The 21238-nt window shown below is 40.6% G+C and overlaps 1 protein-coding gene across 2 annotated transcripts in view; it reads right to left on the bottom strand.

Annotated features, from left to right (window-relative positions):
• The window catches only part of usp32 (ubiquitin specific peptidase 32), a 213953-nt gene that overhangs the window by 177452 nt on the left and 15263 nt on the right, over positions 1-21238 (bottom strand). For both annotated transcript variants that reach the window (XM_070857168.1, XM_070857169.1), the window contains exon 2: positions 18815-18942. In XM_070857168.1, coding sequence (XP_070713269.1) covers positions 18815-18942 — 128 coding nt within the window. The remainder of the gene's footprint in view (positions 1-18814; positions 18943-21238) is intronic.

Raw genomic sequence — 21238 nt, 5'->3', positions numbered from 1 at the left:
TCATCACAACAGCTAATGGTCACATGTATAGATGTTATTAAAGAAAAATGCAACAACATTAATGCTGTAAATGAAGCATTAATGGCACCGAGGGCTCAAAGCAGAGAAGCAAAGTTTTGTTTTGATGACACACACAGTCAAGTTTATTCAGAATGAGTGGATTTTGAAAGACCAAATACATATGGTTGTACCAAAATGCAGCTTTACTTTTTGACACAAGAAATATCAGCAAAATAAATTGTGAAACTGCAAATAGCTTTAAACTAAAATTCTGATTAATGCAAAAGCTAAACTTTTAACAAGATGATAGCAGAATCCAATGACACACCATATAGGGATAGCACTATCCACTTGTGACACAAGGAAAGATCAAGCACAGAGAGTTATGAATTACATTCAATCCTCAGAGCTAGTGTGTTTTGCTGAAAGAATAAAACTAAGTGATGTCGAGTATGTGCTGAAATAAGTCCAAATGGCAAGTGCTTTTACCAGGACAAACTCTGTAGCAATTTTAATTTTCAATGCACTGGAATTTAAATCGTGAATTTTATTTACACTTTGTAACTTTGAAATATCTCAAATGTATTTTATGTCAAAATACAACTGGCCTTCAGCATTATTACAGCAGCAGAAGGAGGAAAGCAGATATCTGCCCGTTTACCTCCTGCTGATGAACTTGAGATACGTATTCGTAGATTTATACTGGGAAAACCACAATACATTCTACCACAATCTTGACAACACTAACTGGTATTGAGAGAGGTCCAAGAATAGATTCCGAGAACAAGAGGAAAGGAAAATTTGGAACCTTCTACTTTGCAATTTAAAACTATAGCATTCATTTCTAGTCTCAAGTAGTTAATGTACACTTGGAATTGCACAAAATATGGAGCAATTCCCAAATTAACAACTTTAACTACATCAGCTAACATATTATCAACTTCCTGACATTATTCAGTAGGATTCAAATATCATGAACCCCATGAACATTTATAAATTTTCAGCATTAGCTGGATGATGGTATTGTTGTTTTGGGTTAATGGTTTTCATTTTTTTGGAATTGGGTAGACAGGAGGCAGGAAGAAACGAAAGTGAAATTAGCAGGGAGCAAACCCAAGCAAAGATCAAATCGCAGCCATCAGCTTCCACCTCCCTTCTCTTTCATTAACATAAGCAATCACAATGACTTGGTAGTTAAGGATTACAGTATAATAAATTCAATTGGTCATTAACAAAACGATTGATGTGTCCTTTTAAAAAAAAAACAGAAAAATGGACAATCATTTGATATTCAAAATGGCAGGAAATATCCCAGTTTAAAAAAAACATTTCAGTAGAAATGCAATTTGTCTCACCAACAGTATGGCATATTTATAGATCATCTCAAAATTAGTGAAAGGTTCTCGGGTGCTTGACAGAATCAAAAACAGATGCCGAGCAGTGCAAGAAGTTATGGGAGATTAGAGAAGGAATGGCCGAAAGGCATGTTTTTGAAAAGCGACAGAAGGGATTTAGGTAAAAAGTTTGTGTGGGACCAGGACAACTGCAAGCTGTGCCACTATAGGTGAAGCACAGGAAAGCAGACAGAATCAGAAGAGGGGTGCACTGGCACGATAGGTTGCTGGTAGCTGTGGTTTGGATGAATTGGAGTTTACGAAGGATGGAAATTGAGAGACCAGCAAGGAAATGATTGGAGAATGAGCCTGAAGGTGACGAAGGTATGGTTCATAGTTTTAACAATGGTGAGAATGACAATGTTGTGTGGATGAAACAAGCAGCCTTGGTACTGGATGGGAAAAAAGGTTTCAAGCTTAGTCACAAAACCAATTACCCTAAATTTAAACTGACAGAATCACAGAAATATCAGTAAAAAATCCCAGAATCCCAATGAATGAAACAGAATTATTCAAGCACTGCAAATCAGTCATTAATAAAACTGCAATACAGAGACATCAACAGGATGGGAAACAAACTTATCATTTCACAGTTTAGTTAATTACATGTGAACATACAACAGTCTCAAGTTGAGTGGCTCTTAATTGTTTTTAATCTTCTTGCCCTTCCTCTGCCAATATTGCTTTCAAACCAACCATAAGGATGTCACACATTAACAGCCGGAGGTGAAGACCGTTCCCATTTTCCATCCGTGAAGGAGTATTTAGCTTCCAGTCAGCACTTCCGAACAGAAGCACAACCAAGACTGGAAACTCATCAAATGGATGAATCTTGATCCAATTAACTCAGCCCAATGTGCTGCGTTTCCTGTAGTGCCACACATTCCAATAGTGCCTCCAATATTGTCTGTGAATTCTTTTTGACTTAATTGTGGTCCTCAGTTAAATTTGAGTTCCATATTATACGATTACATTGAGGGAAAAATAGCTTATGAAAAATCCTGAATAGTAACAAAATACTTGATACACCTTATTCCCAAGCTCAGACAGCAAAAGGAAGCAATAGACAGTTACCTAATTGGACCATACATAGCCCTAACCCGTAACCAAACAATCTCTTGCCTGCTCCACCCACCTACACTTCAAGCGTAAGATTGGAAATTGTCCCGAGATACCAGCCATGCTACAATACCACTTTGTTCATTACAATAGCTTCACTCAGCCACTTCCAACAGTAAACAAGCTAGATTTTACTCAGGTGCCGTATCAGTTGGCAGTAGCCAATTCCCATTATTTCAGTGAGCTATACTGTCATCCAAACTTTTAGTTTAGAATTCACATTCAAACTCAAACATTGTCACACAAATATAAATGTAACAAAAAAAAAATCTCACACAGAAGGAAATGAAAACTATGAGTAAGTCACTGCAAAAAGGAAAAGATCCTGCTGTGTGGCCATCTCTACTCACCAAGTGGAATGTCGGCTGGGCATTGGAATGCATCTCACCCCAATGCTGACTGGGGTTTGTTTTTAAAAAGGTGCTTGATGCCCTCAAGCACAAAAGAAAAAAACCTCAACTGTTTCATTTGACATAAGGCATTAAAATTGTTGGGGTAAGTCAGAGGGTTTTGGTGAGGGAGAACCTGGTGGCTTTGAACATCCCTCATTATAACTGCTCAACCATCGGTGGACATGCCTTCAGCTGCCTGGACCCTAAGCTCTGGAACTCCCTCCCTAAACCTCTACACTTCTCTATCCTCCTTTAAGACGCTCGTTAAAAACTACCTCTAAACAAGCTTGTGATCATCTGCCTGAATTTCTTCTGTGGCTCGGTGTCAAATTTATCTGTTTGTTTGCAACACTGTTGTGAAGCACCCTCGGACTACGTTAAAGGCGCTATATAAATAAAAGTTATTATTTGTATCATCCCAGTAAGGTAACATTGCCTTGCCTGTTCTTCAAGCTGTCACAAAAATGCTTACATATTTGATCAGCAGCAGCAGAGCACTATGCCAGTCTTGGGACCCTGCACTAAATCAGTTCCTGCGTACCACATGCCAACATGCTCCTTTCTCTGTCTAGGAACCCATGACAACATCCCTTATAAAAGAGATAAAGAGGAAGCTGGTTAGCACTTCATATACACTCGTAAAGCATGCCCAATTACACAAGCATTAGCTCACACATATACACCTTGGGAATTCTGAAAGAGACGGTCAAGAGGCATCACCTGGTGAAGCACAAGTGAGGAGGCAGCAGGTGAGCAGCAATAAGAGGAAGTGAACACTTGAATCATTTGGGTATCTACTGCAGGGTCCACACATTCATATCTTGTATGAGCTGCATAAGGTGCTGAACTAATCAGCAGGACAACTTCATGAAGGCTCTTTAGAGCTCCTGCATTCCAAACAGAAACAAAGCGCAGACACGAGAGGGGCTTGTAGAAACCTGCAGCCCCCCACAGAATGAATAATCACTCCACTCCAAGCAGGGGCACACCAGAGAGCCAAAGCAGAGATGTAGTTTTGCTTGTTAATGCTACAACTACTGTTACACAAAACTGGGGCTCCAATTTACTGAAGGCACTCATTTTTGACCTGGAGAAGCTCAAGAGGATCCGTTTGAGAAAACCTGGATGTGGGCTTCATCGTCCTTCGTGCTGTCCAAGGATCTGTTTTAACACAGATCCCTGGTCATCTGCAAAATCACCCAGCAGATGGGTACCTTTTGCAAGATGAGGCAGTTACCCCTCAGAATGATCTTCATCCACTCAGCCCAGCCAAAACTCAGAATACCCGTGATAAAAATGATCGTTACCTATGAAGAAATAGTTCGCAATTCACGGGTGACAAAGTTGTGAATCTCTCCCTCGTCAGTTGGATTAGCCTGGTATTTCATAATTGCCCATTCTGCATTCCACTTCTATTAGTCATTTAAAAAACTAGTTTGAAATTTTTTTAATCCAGGAAATAGTCAATCAAAGTTAGTCAGTAACAGGTCTTCAGGACAAATTAGCATGTAATATTTTCAAAAGGAGTTCCACAATTTACTCTAATCCAGATGTTGAGTGTCACAACTGCCTTCAGTACTACCACTTGCATTACATACATTCCTGTTCCGTTTTCTTACAAGGTGTGTCTTTATCTTTTGAATTCTTAGCCCAGTGCTCTCCATGCCCTTCCCAACCCAACTTCCTCAAAAAGATATCTACTATCAACGGAAACAACAAAATTAATCTATAGCTTCCATGATTTATATTTCCTAACAGGAGCATATTTTCCACTGAGTAGGCAGAAAAGGAGTTTTTAAAAACTATCTGCAGCGTAAGGCACTATTTGTAAAATAGATGGTTCCAAATTACAACTTGCATTTATATAGCACCGTTAACATAATTAAACGTCCCACAGTGCTTCACAGATGCATTAGCAAACAAAATTTGACATTAAAGTAACAGAAAGGAAAGGCTTGCATTTATACAGCGCCTTTCACGACCACTGGATATCCCAAAGTGCTTTACAGCCAAAGAAGTACTTTTTGAAGTGTAGTCACTGTTGTAATGTAGGAAAAGCAGCAACCAATTTGTGCACAGCAAGCTCTCACAAACAGCAATGTGATAATGACTGGATAATCTGTTTTTTGTGTTGTTGGCAAGGCCACGGGGGATAATTGAGGTGTATAAAATTATGAGGTGCCTAGATAGATAGAGTGGATAGGATGCACCTATTTCCCTTAGCAGAGCCGTCAATTACCAGGGGGCATAGCTTTAAAGTAATTAAAGGGTGGTGGGGGTCTGGAACTCACTGCCTGAAAGAGTGGGTGAGGCAGAAAACCTCATCACATTTAAAACGTACTTGGATATGCACTTAAGGTGCTGCAAACTGCAAGGCTATGGATCAAGAGCTGGAAAGTGGGATTAGGTTGGCTAGCTCTTTTTCAACCGACGCATACACAATTAGCCGATTGGCCTCCTTCTGTGCCGTACATTTATATGATTCTATGATAGCTCCCCTGTTCTTCTTCGAAACAGTGCCATCGGATCTTTTACGTCCACCCGAGAGAGGAGATGGGGCCTCGGTCTAATATCTCATCTGAAAGACGGCACTGGAGTGTCAGCCTAAATTTTTGTGCTCAAGTCTCTAAAGTCGGACTTGAACTTTCTGACTTAGGCGAGGGTACTGCTGAAGCATTGGGACAGGTGACCAAAAGCTTGTCAAAGAAGTAGGTTTTAAGGAGCGTCAAAGGAGGAGAGGTAGTGAGGCAGAGGGAGTTAGGGAGGGAATTCCAGAGTGAGGGCCTAGGCAGCTAAGGTAAGGTATGGCCATCAATGGTGGAGCGATTAAAATCAGGGATGCCCAAGAAGCCCGAATTGGAGGAGCGCAGATAACTTGGAGGGTTGTAGGGCTGGAGGTGGTTAAGGAGGCGAGATACTATGCTGGGATTTGAAAATAAGAACCAGAATTTAAGAAGTTGTCGGACCAGGAGCTAATATAGGTCAGCAAGCACAGGGGTGATGTTTCAGTTCCAATCGGGTAATGGTACTGAGGCTCAGCATTTAAAGGTGTACCCTTCAACTACCCAATAACTCATGCCTGAAATTCTGAAGATTAAATGTTCTCCATTTGTAACAGTTTAAGCGCCAAGCTAACTTGAGGGGTTCTTCCTTGGGCCAACTCGGCAGATTTACACTGGCCAAGACCATGAAATTCATTCATTTGCCTTCCTTTCTCCTCCCTCCGAAGTGGATAAGTACACAGATCATGTAGAAACATCTATCTAAATCCAGTCTGCTTTCCCTCAACCAAAGCATTTAACATGTTACTATCTAAATCAGAAAACTCCAGTACTGACATTAGATAAATTACTTCAGATCTAATCTAGTTCAAATATTTGCAGTGAAATAAAGCTCTTTACACTGTTTTGGTTAGTGCCACCATTAATTTTGCAGCATTCTATTTCCTGTTGCTACATTAAGTACATAAAATGACAAATAATGAAGAGAAACATGACCAACATTGATTAATAAAACTAATGTAGGAACAGGATTGCCCTTTCAAATTATATCAACCATTTCATGACCAATGTGACTTCTTTGAAAACTTTTCCTGCCCTAATCCCTTATCTCCACATTGTTTCACTTTTGCAGTTTACTGTTAACACTTCAACTGAGCCATCACACTGCGCAATAATTAAGTGACAGTTATTCAACAACTCTAAGCACCGATTATTTTTTTTTTTAAGTGTTGCTCATTCGGCCCCATGATTCCTCAGGTGTAGTTTTGTACATTATCTATTCTCTTCATGAATTAAAAAATCTTGGAGCATATCATCCATTAACTTCTCCTTTAGCAATGAAAATAGAAAGGGTATTTTAAAAAAGCCTATGGACAGGATATTCCTTCCCCAAAAATGGAATTGTTGCAATTCTCCAATGTGAATTTTAAAACAATACTTTAATTTTTATATATTTAAATCATTGTTAATACCCGTATTATACTTGTCCATTGGGTGCCTTTAACCACCAACATAAATGAGTTATTTTGTCTATTCTTCCTTGCATTTCAAGGACTGTTCTGCTCTACTGTGCGAAATAAGCAGAATATTAAAATAATGTAAGATTACTCTCTCAATGAACTCGTAAGTGGGAAACATTGTTGGGGTTGAGGGGGGGGGGGGTTGGAAGTGTAAACGGGATACTTTCTGCATATTATTCACTCTTTGTGACTTGTTCCATTCGAAAAGACGCTCAGTTGCTTTAAGTTTGCATCTCAACAAAAAAGGAAAGGGAGCAGCTTAAAACAGCTGAATATGACTGAAACCCTCACACAGAAATTTACGGCACACCAGGAGGCCATTCGGCCCATCATGCAGGCCGAAAAAGAGCTATCCAGCTTAATCTCACATTCTAGCTCTTGGTCTGTAGCCTTGTAGGTTACTGCACTTCAAGTGCATATCCAAGTACTTTTTAAATGCGATGTTTGTCGCATCAGGATCATGACATCTTTCCACACCAACAATAAAGTGGTCTTAAGTACAGTAAATATAAACAATCCTCCACCTTTTCTCGTTGTGCCCAAAGATCCAGCCCGACTGGTAAACAGTGCTGTGCAGCATTGACAAATCATATTTCCCACTGAATCAGACCCAGCACACTTCTTTGGCTGCCCAGTGTGACCCTGAAACCTAATATAGGCAAGTTCCAAGACTTCCTCTTTACTGCAGCCAGTCAGTGCACCTCAGCAGGATGACCTTTTGACCTGGTCAAAACAGACTGAGGCATTATGGAAAACAACCCATGTGATTGATCTGTTTTTAATATACATCACAGCGGTTAAGTTTCTTGTTCCCTTTTCCAGTTATGGAGTTCATGTATGGAATAAGTCATGAGTTTTGCTGCATGGATAATGTGATTAATCCAGTGTATTAACCCAGTCCATGAAAAACATATACACCCTGAGGCTAACCCAAGAGAAATTCTTCAAAATCGGTTTCCTGGTCCTAGCATTGGCAGCTGCTGGCTGGCAAGTCAACTGCAGCCCACATAGGTTGCATGGCTAGCATCCAGAATGCACTTCAATCTACCAAAGCAGGATAACTTCCAAAGCACTGCTGGCACAACCAAAACCTGTCAGGGACTGACTACTGAGAACAATGCTATACAATAGTGCCACTGCACCAAACTGGAATCAGTCCCCCAGATTAAATCACACCACCAACCACGCAGCAAAACTCACGCCCAACTACAATCTAGCATGTATATTATATCTTGCACATTGTATACCATGAATGTAAAGTGCATCAATGTCTGTAACCAATAATTGCATTACAATCTAAATTAATAGACAAATAAATTCATACCTACATTTTCAAATACAAATCTATGGAATCTAAATAAAAGCAATTGGAAAAAATAACGAATACTGCAGCAGAAACACCGCCCTTGGACCATGACATATTCCATGCAGGAGCTCCATAACTGGAAAAAGGAATGAGAAACTTAACCACTGTGATATATATTAAAAGCAGACCAAACACATTAAAGGTTTCGTTGTAGTCATTCAATTCCTATCTGAATAGCTCAGGGAGACTAAATCCTCAGTACCTGACCCATCTTAAAGCACTTCAATTTCTGTAGTGCTCCTAAATCCGATTTCATATTTTACAAGCAGCTACATATAATTGAATCAAAAATTAATGCATGAATTTCTTGAATTCCTTCAAGCGAGAGCTGAACCCGTTTCTGACGAAAGTGGAGATTACCTCAATACAAGAGGTAGGTACATATAAACATAGAAAATAGGTGCAGGAATATGACATTCGGCCCTTCGCACCAGCACCACCAATCAATAAGATCATGGCTGATCATCACCTCAATACTCCTTTCCTGCTTTCTCTCCATACCCCTTGATCCCTTTGGCCGTAAGGGCCATATCTAACTCCCTCTTGAATATATCCAATGAACTGGCATCAACAACTCTCTGCGGTAGAGAATTCCACAGGTTAACAACTCTGAGTGAAGAAGTTTCTCCTCATCTCGGTCCTAAATGGCTTACCCCTTATCCTCAGACTGTTCCCCCTGGTTCTGGACTTCTCCAACATCGGGAATATTCTTCCTGCATCTAACCTGTCCAGTCCCATCAGAATTTTATATGTTTCTATGAGATCCCCTCCCATCCTTCTAAACTCCAGTGAATACAGGCCCAGTCGATCCAGTCTCTCCTCATATGTCAGTCTTGCCATCCCGGGAATCAGTCTGGCGAATCTTCGCTGCATTCCCTCAATAGCAAGAATGTCCTTCCTCAGATTAGGAGACCAAAAGTGAACACAATATTCCAGGTGAGGCCTCGCCAAGAACCTGTACAACTGCAGTAAGACCTCCCTGTTCCTATACTCAAATCCCCTAGCTATGAAAGCCAACATACCATTTGCCTTCTTCACCACCTGCTGTACCTGCATGCCAACTTTCAATGATTGATGTACCATGACACCCAAGTCTCTTTGCACCTCCCCTTTTCCTAATCTGCCGCCATTCAGATAATATTCTGCCTTCGTGTTTTTGCCACCAAAGTGGATAACCTCATATTTATCCACATTATACTGCATCTGCCATCATTTTCTCACTCACCTAACCTGTCCAAGTCACCCTGCAGCCTCTTAGCATCCTCCTCACAGCTCATACCGCCACCTAGCTTAGTGTCATCTGCAAACTTGGAGATATTACGCTCAATTCCTTCATCTAAATCATTGATGTATATTGTAAAGAGCTGGGGTCCCAGCACTGAGCCCTGCGATACCCCACATCCACGTAATAAGGTGGATGAATTAACTGTGCAAATAGATGTTAACGGATATGATGTGATTGGGATTACGGAGACGTGGCTCCAGGATGATCAGGGCTGGGAACTCAACATCCATGGGTATTCAACATTCAGGAAGGATAGAATAAAAGGAAAAGGAGGTGGGGTAGCATTGCTGGTTAAAGAGGAGATTAATGCAATAGTTAGCTTGGATGATGTGGAATCTATATGGGTAGAGCTGCAGAACACCAAAGGGCAAAAAACGTTAGTGGGAGTTGTGTACAGATCTCCAAACAGTAGTAGTGAAGTTGGGGAGGGCATCAAACAGGAAATTAGGGGTGCATGCAATAAAGGTGCAGCAGTTATCATGGGTGACTTTAATATGCATATTGATTGGGCTAACCAAACTGGAAGCAATACGGTGGAGGAGGATTTCCTGGAGTGCATAAGGGATGGTTTTCTAGACCAATATGTCGAGGAACCAACTAGGGGGGAGGCCATCTTAGACTGGGTGTTGTGTAATGAGAGAGGATTAATTAGCAATCTCGTTGTGCGAGGCCCCTTGGGGGAAGAGTGACCATAATATGGTGGAATTCTACATTAGGATGGAGAATGAAACAGTTAATTCAGAGACCATGGTCCAGAACTTAAAGAAGGGTAACTTTGAAGGTATGAGGCGTGAATTGGCTGGGATTGATTGGCGAATGATACTTAAGGGGTTGACTGTGGATGGGCAATGGCAGACATTTAGAGACCGCATGGATGAATTGTAACAATTGTACATCACTGTCTGGCGTAAAAATAAAAAAGGGAAGGTGGCTCAACCGTGGCTATCAAGGGAAATCAGGGATAGTATTAAAGCCAAGGAAGTGGCATACAAATTGGCCAGAAATAGCAGTGAACCTGGGGACTGGGAGAAATTCAGAACTCAGCAGAGGAGGACAAAGGGTTTGATTCGGGCAGGGAAAATAGAGTACTAGAGGAAGCTTGTAGGGAACATTAAGACGGACTGCAAAAGTTTCTATAGATATGTAAAGAGAAAAAGGTTAGTAAAGACAAACGTAGGTCCGCTGCAGTCAGAATCAGGGGAAGTCATAACGGGGAACAAAGAAATGGCAGACAAATTGAACAAGTACTTTGGTTCGGTATTCACGAAGGAGGACACAAACAATCTTCCGGATATAAAAGGGGTCAGAGGGTCGAGTAAGGAGGAGGAACTGAGGGAAATCCTTAATAGTCGGGAAATTGTGTTGGGGAAATTGATGGGATTGAAGGCCGATAAATCCCCAGGGCTTGATGGTCTGCATCCCAGAGTACTTAAGGAGGTGGCCTTGGAAATAGCAGATGCATTGACAGTCATTTTCCAACATTCCATAGACTCTGGATCAGTTCCTATCGAGTGGAGGGGAGCCAATGTTACCCCACTTTTTAAAAAAGGAGGGAGAGAGAAAACAGGGAATTATAGACCGGTCAGCCTGACATCAGTAGTGGGTAAAATGATGGAATCAATTATTAAGGATGTCGTAGCAGCGCATTTGGAAAGAGGTGACATGATAGGTCCAAGTCAGCATGGATTTGTGAAAGGGAAATCATGCTAGACAAATCTTCTGGAATTTTTTGAGGATGTTTCCAGTAGAGTGGACAAGGGAGATCCAGTTGATGTGGTATATTTGGACTTTCAGAAGGCTTGAGACAAGGTCCCACACAAGAGATTAATGTGCAAAGTTAAAGCACATAGGATTGGGGGTAGTGTGCTGACATGGATTGAGAACTGGTTGTCAGACAGGAAGCAAAGAGTAGGAGTAAATGGGTACTTTTCAGAATGGCAGGCAGTGACTAGTGGGGTACCGCAAGGTTCTGTGCTGGGGCCCCAGCGGTTTACATTGTACATTAATGATTTAGACGAGGGGATTAAATGTAGTATCTCCAAATTTGCAGATGACACTAAGTTGGGTGTCAATGTGAGCTGCGAGGAGGATGCTATGAGGCTGCAGAGTGACTTGGATAGGTTAGGTGAGTGGGCAAATGCATGGCAGGTGAAGTATAACGTGGATAAATGTGAGGTTATCCACTTTGGTGGTAAAAACAGAAAGACAGACTATTATCTGAATGGTGATAGATTAGGAAACGGGGAGGTGCAACGAGACCTGGGTGTCATGGTACATCAGTCATTGAAGGTTGGCATGCAGGTACAGCAGGCAGTTAAGAAAGCAAATGGCATGTTGGCTTTCATAGCGAGGGGATTTGAGTACAGGGGCAGGAAGGTGTTGCTACAGTTGTACAGGGCCTTGGTGAGGCCACACCTGGAGTATTGTGTACAGTTTTGGTCTCCTAACTTGAGGAAGGACATTCTTGCTATTGAGGGAGTGCAGTGAAGGTTCACCAGACTGATTCCTGGGATGGCAGGACTGACATATCAAGAAAGACTGGATCAACTGGGCTTGTATTCACTGGAGTTCAGAAGAATGAGAGGGGTTCTCATAGAAACGTTTAAAATTCTGACGGGTTTAGACAGGTTAGATGCAGGAAGCATGTTCCCGATGTTGGGGAAGTCCAGAACCAGGGGTCACAGTCTAAGGATAAGGGGTAAGCTATTTAGGACCGAGATGAGGAGAAACTTCTTCACCCAGAGTGATGAGCCTGTGGAATTCTCTACCACAGAAAGTTGTTGAGGCCAATTCACTAAATATATTCAAAAAGGAGTTAGATGTAGTCCTTAGTACTAGGGGGATCAAGGGGTATGGCGAGAAAGCAGGAATGGGGTACTGAAGTTGCATGTTCAGCCATGAACTCATTGAATGGCGGTGCAGGCTCGAAGGGCCGAATGGCCTACTCCTGCACCTATTTTCTATGTTTCTATGTTTCTTGTGTGGGACCTTGTCAAAACCTTTTGTAAGTCCAAATACACCACATCCACTGGTTCTCCCCTGTCCACTCTACTAGTTACATTCTCAAAAAGTTCCAGAAGATTTGTCAAGCATGATTTCCTTTTCATAAATCCATGCTGACTTGGACCGATCCTGTCACTGCTTTCCAAATGTGCTGCAATTTCATCTTTAATAATTGATGCCATCATTTTCCCCACTACTGATGTCAGGCTAACCAGTCTATAATACCTCGTAAGATTAATCAGGGCCAGAGTGGTCTCCTAGTTTTAATTGTTTAAATGGAGCGAAGAGGAATTTTCCAGATTTTTGCCCCAGTTGGCTGGTTTATAACTGTTTTTTCACCTCTCCAGGGAGTTTACATAGCTTCACATGGGATGGGAAGTGCATGTATTGTGATGCATAAGGCATCACAACTATATGGGATAGGCTGGATGGACCAGTGTAGGTCCTTTCCTGTTTATAATTTTTTGTCGGCTCGTATTATAGAATTATCCCAGAAATAATGTATTTTTCAGGTATGTGTCTATAATGGGCCATTTACTTTGGTGCCCAAATGTCAGATTAAAACATTAATTACTGGTGCTACATTATGTTCTTCTGGTTTACGTTTTAGCAGTGTAATTTTTAGGAATTCTAACTCTTAACTTAAGCAGTGAACTCAATGCATCTGGAAAAAAATATATATATATGAAGAGTACGAGTCCAGAACTGAATTGTTACTGGCTAACCTACCAGAAATGTTCCACAAATTGAAAAGCAGCAATAGCAATGTGGCTACACTGCGCATGGAGCGCCAACATGTTAAACCATGGAATGGAAATTCAAAATTGATTCTCAACTCCATTTAGTTTTGGATGAACTGCGCTGGATGACAAACTGAATGGGGTTCTGCTCCATGGGAAACAGAACTCAGGCTATTAAAACAAAAACAAAGATATACCTGCATTTAAATATTTTGTAATTTAAGTAAGTGAGTAAGATTACAAGGAATAGATGCAAAAACTAGACCAAAAGGTTTTTTTAAAAATAAAAGTATTCCATATTGCTAGATTCCTTGAACTTTGGGAGCTTAATTTACTTTTTTATATCACATACAAGTTTAAAAGTCTCTCTTGGATCAATCCAGTATGTATACATTGACAAAATTGATTTCAAGAAAAAATGTGAGCAAGAGGTTACTAAAATTTCCCAAGACTTACAATAACCAAAGAAAAACTGTACAACTCACGCCACAGGAAGTGGTGAGCTGATCGGATCCTCTCAGCATTACAAACTAGAATGCATATATTCTAAAAATATTTGAAAAGGATAACCCATTTAGCTCATTTCCTCCTTTTATAAGAACACAAAATTTCATGGTGGAAGAGTTTGAGGATCTAATTATCAGCATTGCCACCCATCAGTAATCTTCTTGGCAATAAAAACAATGTATTTTGATCAGAGCAACAAGCTTGCAGAGAATTATATACTTAGTTTAGAAGTACAACATTAATTTATAGCTTTAGGACATTAAATCCAACTGTAGCACCCTCCATCAATAAATACCAAGCCACAAAGAGAGAGGGGGCAGGGGATGACTAAAGCTTTGGTCAAAAGGATGAGATTTGATAAGGTTTTTAAAAAGTGCAGGTGATGGCACATTTCATATCCTCAAGATGTCCCAAATCACCTGATAGTCACTGAACTACTTTTGAAGTACAGCCAATTTGTACACAGCAAGGTTCCACAAACAGCAATGAGATAAATGACTAGTAATATGTTTTGATGGATTTGGTTGCAGGATAAAAGCTTTCCAGGACACCGAGGAGAACTCCCCTGCTCTTCTTTGAATAGCACAATGGGATCTTTTACATCCACATGGATCAGCAGATGGGGCCTTAATTTAACTTTTCATCTGAAATATGGCACCGCACCTTCAACAAAGCAGCACTCTGCACTGTACTGAAGTCTCAGCCTAGATTATGCACTTGGGTCTCTTAAGAGTAGGATTTGAACCTGTTAACTTCTGACTCAAAGGTGAGAGCAATACCACTGAACCAAGGCTGTTTAATTTGCAGGAAACATATTATATTACCAGCTTAGACTTGGGGCTTCTAGGAACCCATTAGCCGGTCACATTGCGCAACTAAGATTTATTAAAACTGGTCTTGAATAGATAATACGATTGGCATTTTTTTCCTTTTTCTTACCCAGTCCCATTGTTAATCCAGATCACCCGAGGTAAAACATTACTCTGCAATGGTGATAAATGGGTATGTGAGAAATCCCATCTATTTGTACTTATTAATATTGATTGGATGTCTGGTCTTGTACAGTTGAGATTGTACTGGTACTGCTTGTGAATTTCAATGAGAAAACTTGAATGGGGAAGAGAGCTTGAACTGCATTACATTTAATAAAACAATTAATAATTTACAAACTCCTAGAAGAAAAAGATTAGAATATATTAGGAATATTTCTTCCCTGGAGAACTTTTTCTCTTTCTTTCCCCTTTCCCTTCACAAAGACAGTATTCATGTGGGGAGCAGGTTTCAGGGGACAGCAGATTTCTGGTGTCTTGCATTCTTTCTTTGGTTGTCTAGAATATCAGTGAGTTTTTCATCCAAGGAGCATCACAGCGGAGTTCAATTATGTTCTTACCCAACATTTTGAACTTTCAGGAGAACATTATTCAACTTGCATGAGCTTTATGATCTCTCTCACTTGGCAGTCGGCAATCAAACTGCAGCCACTTTTAAGTCCAACCAACATTGGTTAATAAGTGGGTATGTATGTATGTATATATTTATTAGACATGTAGAAAATATACAATTTTTAAAATTTATTCACAGGATGTGGGCGTCACTGACATGGCCAGCATTTACTGCCCATCCCAATTGCTTTCTTGAGCCACTGCAGTCGTGTGAAGATTCTCCCACAGTGCCGATAGGAAGGGAGTGCCACGATTTTGACCCAACAACAATGAAGCGACGAATTGTCAGATTGAAAAGTAAACAATGACGTATATATGCGAGTTCTCCAATGGCTCAGCTGGACAGAGAGTAGCTGTGCCAGGAATACTAGCTTCAATACCTTGTTTATGCTGAATTAGGAGATTTCAGCTGGGACCACAACAGGGGGATAAGAGACAAAGTGAAGCTCATGTGATGGCATGTCCTTCCTCTTCCCACATTACAACAGTGACTACACCTCAAAAGTGCTTCATTGGTTGTTAAGCACTTTGAGATGTCCGGTGGTCATGAAAGGTGCTATATAAATGCGTCTTTCTTTTTTCATTGCGCAACCCCCCTGCCCGATTTCACCCCAATAGTCTGCTGCATTAGGCTTACACACGAATGGTCATTTGACTAAGGTATAATTGGGTGACTAGTTTCCTTGTAAGGAATCAATCTGTTCAGGAAAGGAGGGCAGAAAATTAGTGAAAAAGAAATGTGTTTTTTCCTCAATGACTGCCTTGTATGGATAGGCTGAGCACTCAGCTGCTGCTGCCAAAACTGAAGAAGCCATCACCAACAGCAGCACAGTTACCTCCAGAACACGTGAAGACCACCTCAAAGTCTTTTGCTGCTCATGTCGCAGCAGTACCACATTATTTATAGTATATAAAAAAGGATTTCCTCTTTGAATATATTAACACATGGAGCACTGTGGTATACAATTGCATTGATTCCAAAATTGTACTTCTCAAAAATTGAAAGATCAAGCCAAATGTATAGCTGCAGGCTAATTTTTTCTCTCGAGAATATAAAGTGCACTTTGAATCACAAATGTTAAGTACCACCTTTCTACTCAATAACCCGATGATGGCTATTGAAATATTTCACTATTTCCCCAGACAACCTATTTATAGTACAAAGTAGAGGTCGAATATCCACAAAGGCTACCCTAGGCGGAGTGGGGCAGCAGGGTCAGCGGTGGAGCAGGGGGGCTACGGGTCAGGGGGCTGCGGTTCCAGGGCAGGGAAAAACCTGCGTTGAAGGTCTGCAAAAAAGGCAAGTTAAAGTTTTATTTTTTAATTCTTTTTCAGCGATTTAGAAAGGGTTTTGTGAATTTTTATTTTTTGGAGGTGTTTTCCCCCTCCCTCGGCCCACCTCGCAGTGGTAATCGGTTTTTGAAAGATGTCCGGATTCCGGAACATTTTCCGGATGACTCCGCCACAGATTGGCCCGGTGTTTGGAACATTCCGAATTTCAGAACTCCGGATTTCGGACACTCAACCTGCATTTTTTTTTAAACTCTCAAGATTCTTTTCCTTCAGTGTAATCAACCACTGCCATATGCAAACCCTCACTCGACATTTCCCTAGAGAGTGCTTTCACTTGCTAGAAAATCTAAATATGTTTGTAGTGTGTTCAGGTATCAAGCAGCAGTCATTTTATTTTGTTTTGGCTTGCTCATCACGACCTATCATGTGATCTTCCTTAACTTTGGAAAATGGCAGAGTAACACTGCACTAAATTGCTATCCAGCTTTAACTGCAAAAGAAATCTGTTGAACAAAAGTGAACATATATTTTACAGTAGTTTTAAGCTTAACTATCTGCTCAAGTAAACAGAATATTACAAATAGTTGTGTCTGCTGCTCTAAACTACAATGCATACAATATTCTTATACAGCGGTTTTCCCCCTCATCATCCCATGGCAACTCTCTGGTCTGACCATCTCTCTCAAAGCTTCAGGCAGATTCTCCAATTTGAACCAGACCAGCTGAGAAATAATTTCTAAAAAAAAAGTGACCAGAAGCAAGCAAATTTAAATAGCATCTGTAGTATTTTGCTTTTGTTTAAATTTAAATAGATATTTGGCAGCTTGCTGCCAATCAATTGCATAGTCAAACCAATCTAGTGAAATGTTTGTCTTTGAACTGAATGGCTTAATCTCCCTACCAGAGACCTGGCTCCGGCAGAACAAAGTTTGCAAGTCTTGAATCAAAATAAACTAGGGTATGTTTTTCTGTTAGTTCAGCTGCGTTTAACCCCATATGTACCATTACAGAATTAAAGAAGCCAAAACCATGCTACATCTGAAGACAAAATGCTTCATTTTTGTCTCACTAATTTTCTCATTAAAATATCAGTGGATTTTCTATTTTGTATAATGGGAAGTTAATTCGCATTTGGGGTTGCTTTCAACAATAACTTGTATTTATATAGCGCCTTTAACATCATAAAACATTCCGAGGCGTTTCACAGGAGTGTTATAAGACAAAACAAATAAATTTGAGACCGAGCCACATAAGACGACATTACAGCAGATGACCAAAAGCATCAAAGAGGTAGGTTTTAAGGCATGTCTTAAAGGAGGAAAGAGAAGTAGAGAGGTGGAGAGGTTTACGGAGGGAGTTCTAGAGCTTTAGGTCCAGGCAGCTGAAGGCACGTCCACCAATGGTTGAGCAGTTATAATCAGGGATGCTCAAGAGGGAAGAATTTGCATAGTACAGATATCTCGGGGGGGGCGGTGGCAGGGTTGTGAGGCTGAAGGAGATTACAGAGATCGGGAGGGGCGAGGCTATGGAGGGACTTGTAAAGAAGCATGAGAATTTTGAAATCGAGGAATTGTTTAACTGGGAGTCAATGTAGGTCAGCGAGCACAGGGGTGATGGGTGAACAGGACTTGGTACAAGTTGGACACAGGCTGCCGAGTTTTGGATGACCTCAAGTTTACGTAGGGTAGGATGTGGGAGGCCAACCAGGAGTGCGTTGTAGTTGTCGAGTCTAAAGGTAACAAAGGCATGGATGAGGGTTTCAGCAGCAGATGAGCTGAGGCAGGGGTGGAGATGGACAGTGTTATGGAGGTGGAAATAGGTGGCTTTAGTTGTGCTGTGAATATGTGGACGGAAGCTCATTTCAGGGTCAAATGAGACACCTAGGTTCCTTTAAAATGCCACATCGTAAAAATGAGCCCAGTGAAATCACAAAGATGAACCCAGCGCCATCAGTTATGTGGTGCAAGAGCACAATTGGGTAACATTGGATTTGAATAAATGTTGGCATAACAACTGTACCATGCACAATCGATACTCTCTGCTGAAATGTGTAGAAAGAGTTTAAAACTTAGGATTCATATCCTAACTGACTTTCAGTCTTTATTCATTACCTGTCTTCGTGCATTAAAACAATCCCAGTTTGTGTTAAACCTCTATAGTAACTTCAACATGCAAGGTGAAACATTGCCCTTCACCTGATTATTAACATATTACACATCATTCACAGTATGCAAACACAGTTAAACACCCACCTCTGCAACTTTGGGTGGAACCCCATCTCCAAGTACTTCCCTGACAAAGGCTTGTTGGTTCATATAACAAGAAAGTCCACTGGTTCTCTTGAAGGCATCTTTCAATCTTTTCAGTTCTACATCTGTAACTGTATTAAAAGAAATATCAGTTAGCATACATACACTGTGCAAAACTGCAATATTGGAGTTAACATTTAGAGGTTTCCAATTAATACTTTATGTTTATATTTCATTGCAGCGAAAGAAGCAAAAATATTTCAAATTCCTCACATTTTGTATGGAGAGGCAATGCTATTTTGCACAAAATTGAGAGATCACAATTCAGAACCATCCTCACTAAAAGATTCCAGTTATCAAGTAAAATAGAGAATGAAATGGTGAACTGAGAAGTACAAAGTACAGCACACAATATAGCCTGCATTAAAACTCACAAAGCAAACTTGTTTTATGACACACCTATTACACAACCTATTTTCTGATGAGGGTTCACCTCCTGAAACTTCTGTTAGAAACTTTTACCTTCGCTGGAACAAATTAACTGCAATGAGATACAATGAAGGGATATATCAAAAGAATTACAATTGCAAAATTATAGTTTTGCTAAATGGTCCCCATAGGCTGATTGCATGTGAATTTAGCACAATTTTGTTGAAGATCATAACAGAATTTCATGATAATCTGGATTATCAGTTAATTCTAGCGAGCATCATATTCTGAATTAAAACTAGGGCCATCGAAGATTTCAACTACAAGAAATTCAATAAGCCCAAACCAGCAAAAAAATTCCATACAAAGCAATTTTATTCAGCCATGTGGGAAACCAGAAACCAGAAACCATCAGAATAGGGAACATAAAAACATCCTAAATCGCATACCTTTCCTTAATATTTCTTCTGGATAAAAATGTACAGACATTCTAAAGTTCTCCTTAAACTTGATAAACATCTGTGAATTAAGTAATTTCATGTCTTTAACATTCTGCAGACACAATTCACTGCACTTATCCGTTTCTATATTTAGCATGCCATTGAATGGGACAGTGTGGCATTTATAAAAGGCAGAACCGTGTTCAGACTAATAATAGCTGCAAGAACAAAAGCAGCTTTGAAAATGGAAAGAAACCTTTTAAAGCTCAACTATCTTACAAACAAAATTAGGAAATATTAATTATCTTGGAAATAAAACTTATGGCAACTAGGTACTTTCACTGGAAGGGTGTCTTAAACATGGGTAAGCCTTCAAAGGCTAGAATACCTGCCTCAGTGGACCAGTTGGTGGAAGCCATCTGTGACCAATAGTCATTGCAGGATGTACTGTGCACGGCCCATCCAACATTCCAGTGCATTTCATATTTAACCTGAATTATAGTTGTAATAATTTAAATTTACTCACCCCTCTTTTGTCAGTGATGTTCCCCCTTAAATGGAGGAGCACTTATTGAAATCACATGGGGTTATGTTCTAAGATTGCAATTCTAAAGTGGATGATTACTTGTTAGGCTCTAATAGGGGCAAGCAGACAGAGACCTTTCAGTAGCACACAGATGACCTTTTGAGCACCATTGCATCAAATCAACTTCAATGGACATCTTTCACAACTGGTGGGCATTGCACAGTATATTTCACACATTCACCCCATGGTCACCTCCCAATTTTGCTTTTAATTTTTCTGCTATCAGTTCAAAACAACTCTCAACACTTAAAATATTCAGCAGAGTACCGTTTCCAAATCCTGCAATAGAATGTCCATATTCCAAAATAGCCAGTCTATCAAACTGTATGTCCAGGAGGCAGAAAATCCTTGGAAAGGTCACCACTGTTTCACCCCACTCATAAGTAACTAACAAAGAAACATAGAAAATAGGTGCAGGAGTAGGCCATTCGGCCCTTCGAGCCTGCACCACCAGGCTGATCATTCACCTCAGTAACCCTTTCCTGCTTTCGCTCCATACCCCTTGATCCCTTTAGCCATAAGGGCCACATCTAACTCGCTCTTGAATATATCCAATGAACTGGCATCAACAACTCTCTGTGGTAGGGAATTCCACAGGTTAACAACTCTGATGAAGAAGTTTCTCCTCATCTCAATCCAAAATGGCTTACCCCTTATCCTTAGACTGTGTCCCCTGGTTCTGGACTTCCCCAACATCGGGAACATCCTTCCTGTATCTAACCTGTCCAGTCCCATCAGAATTATATATGTTTCTGTTTCTATGAGATCCCCTCTCATCCTTCTAAACGCCAGTGAATAAAGACCCAGTCGATCCAGTCTCTCCTCACATGTCAGTCCAGCCATCCCGGGAATCAGTCTGGTGAACCTTCGCTGCACTCCCTCAATAGCAAGAACGTCCTTCCTCAGATTAGGAGACAAAAACTGAACACAATATTCCAGGTGAGACCTCACCAAGGTCCTGTACAACTGCAG

The sequence above is a fragment of the Pristiophorus japonicus genome, chromosome 16, assembly GCF_044704955.1.
Source record: "Pristiophorus japonicus isolate sPriJap1 chromosome 16, sPriJap1.hap1, whole genome shotgun sequence".
In the NCBI taxonomy this organism is placed as follows: domain Eukaryota; kingdom Metazoa; phylum Chordata; class Chondrichthyes; family Pristiophoridae; genus Pristiophorus; species Pristiophorus japonicus.
The sequence above is the reverse complement of the archived record's forward strand: the minus strand, read 5'-3'. Positions and strand labels throughout refer to the sequence as shown.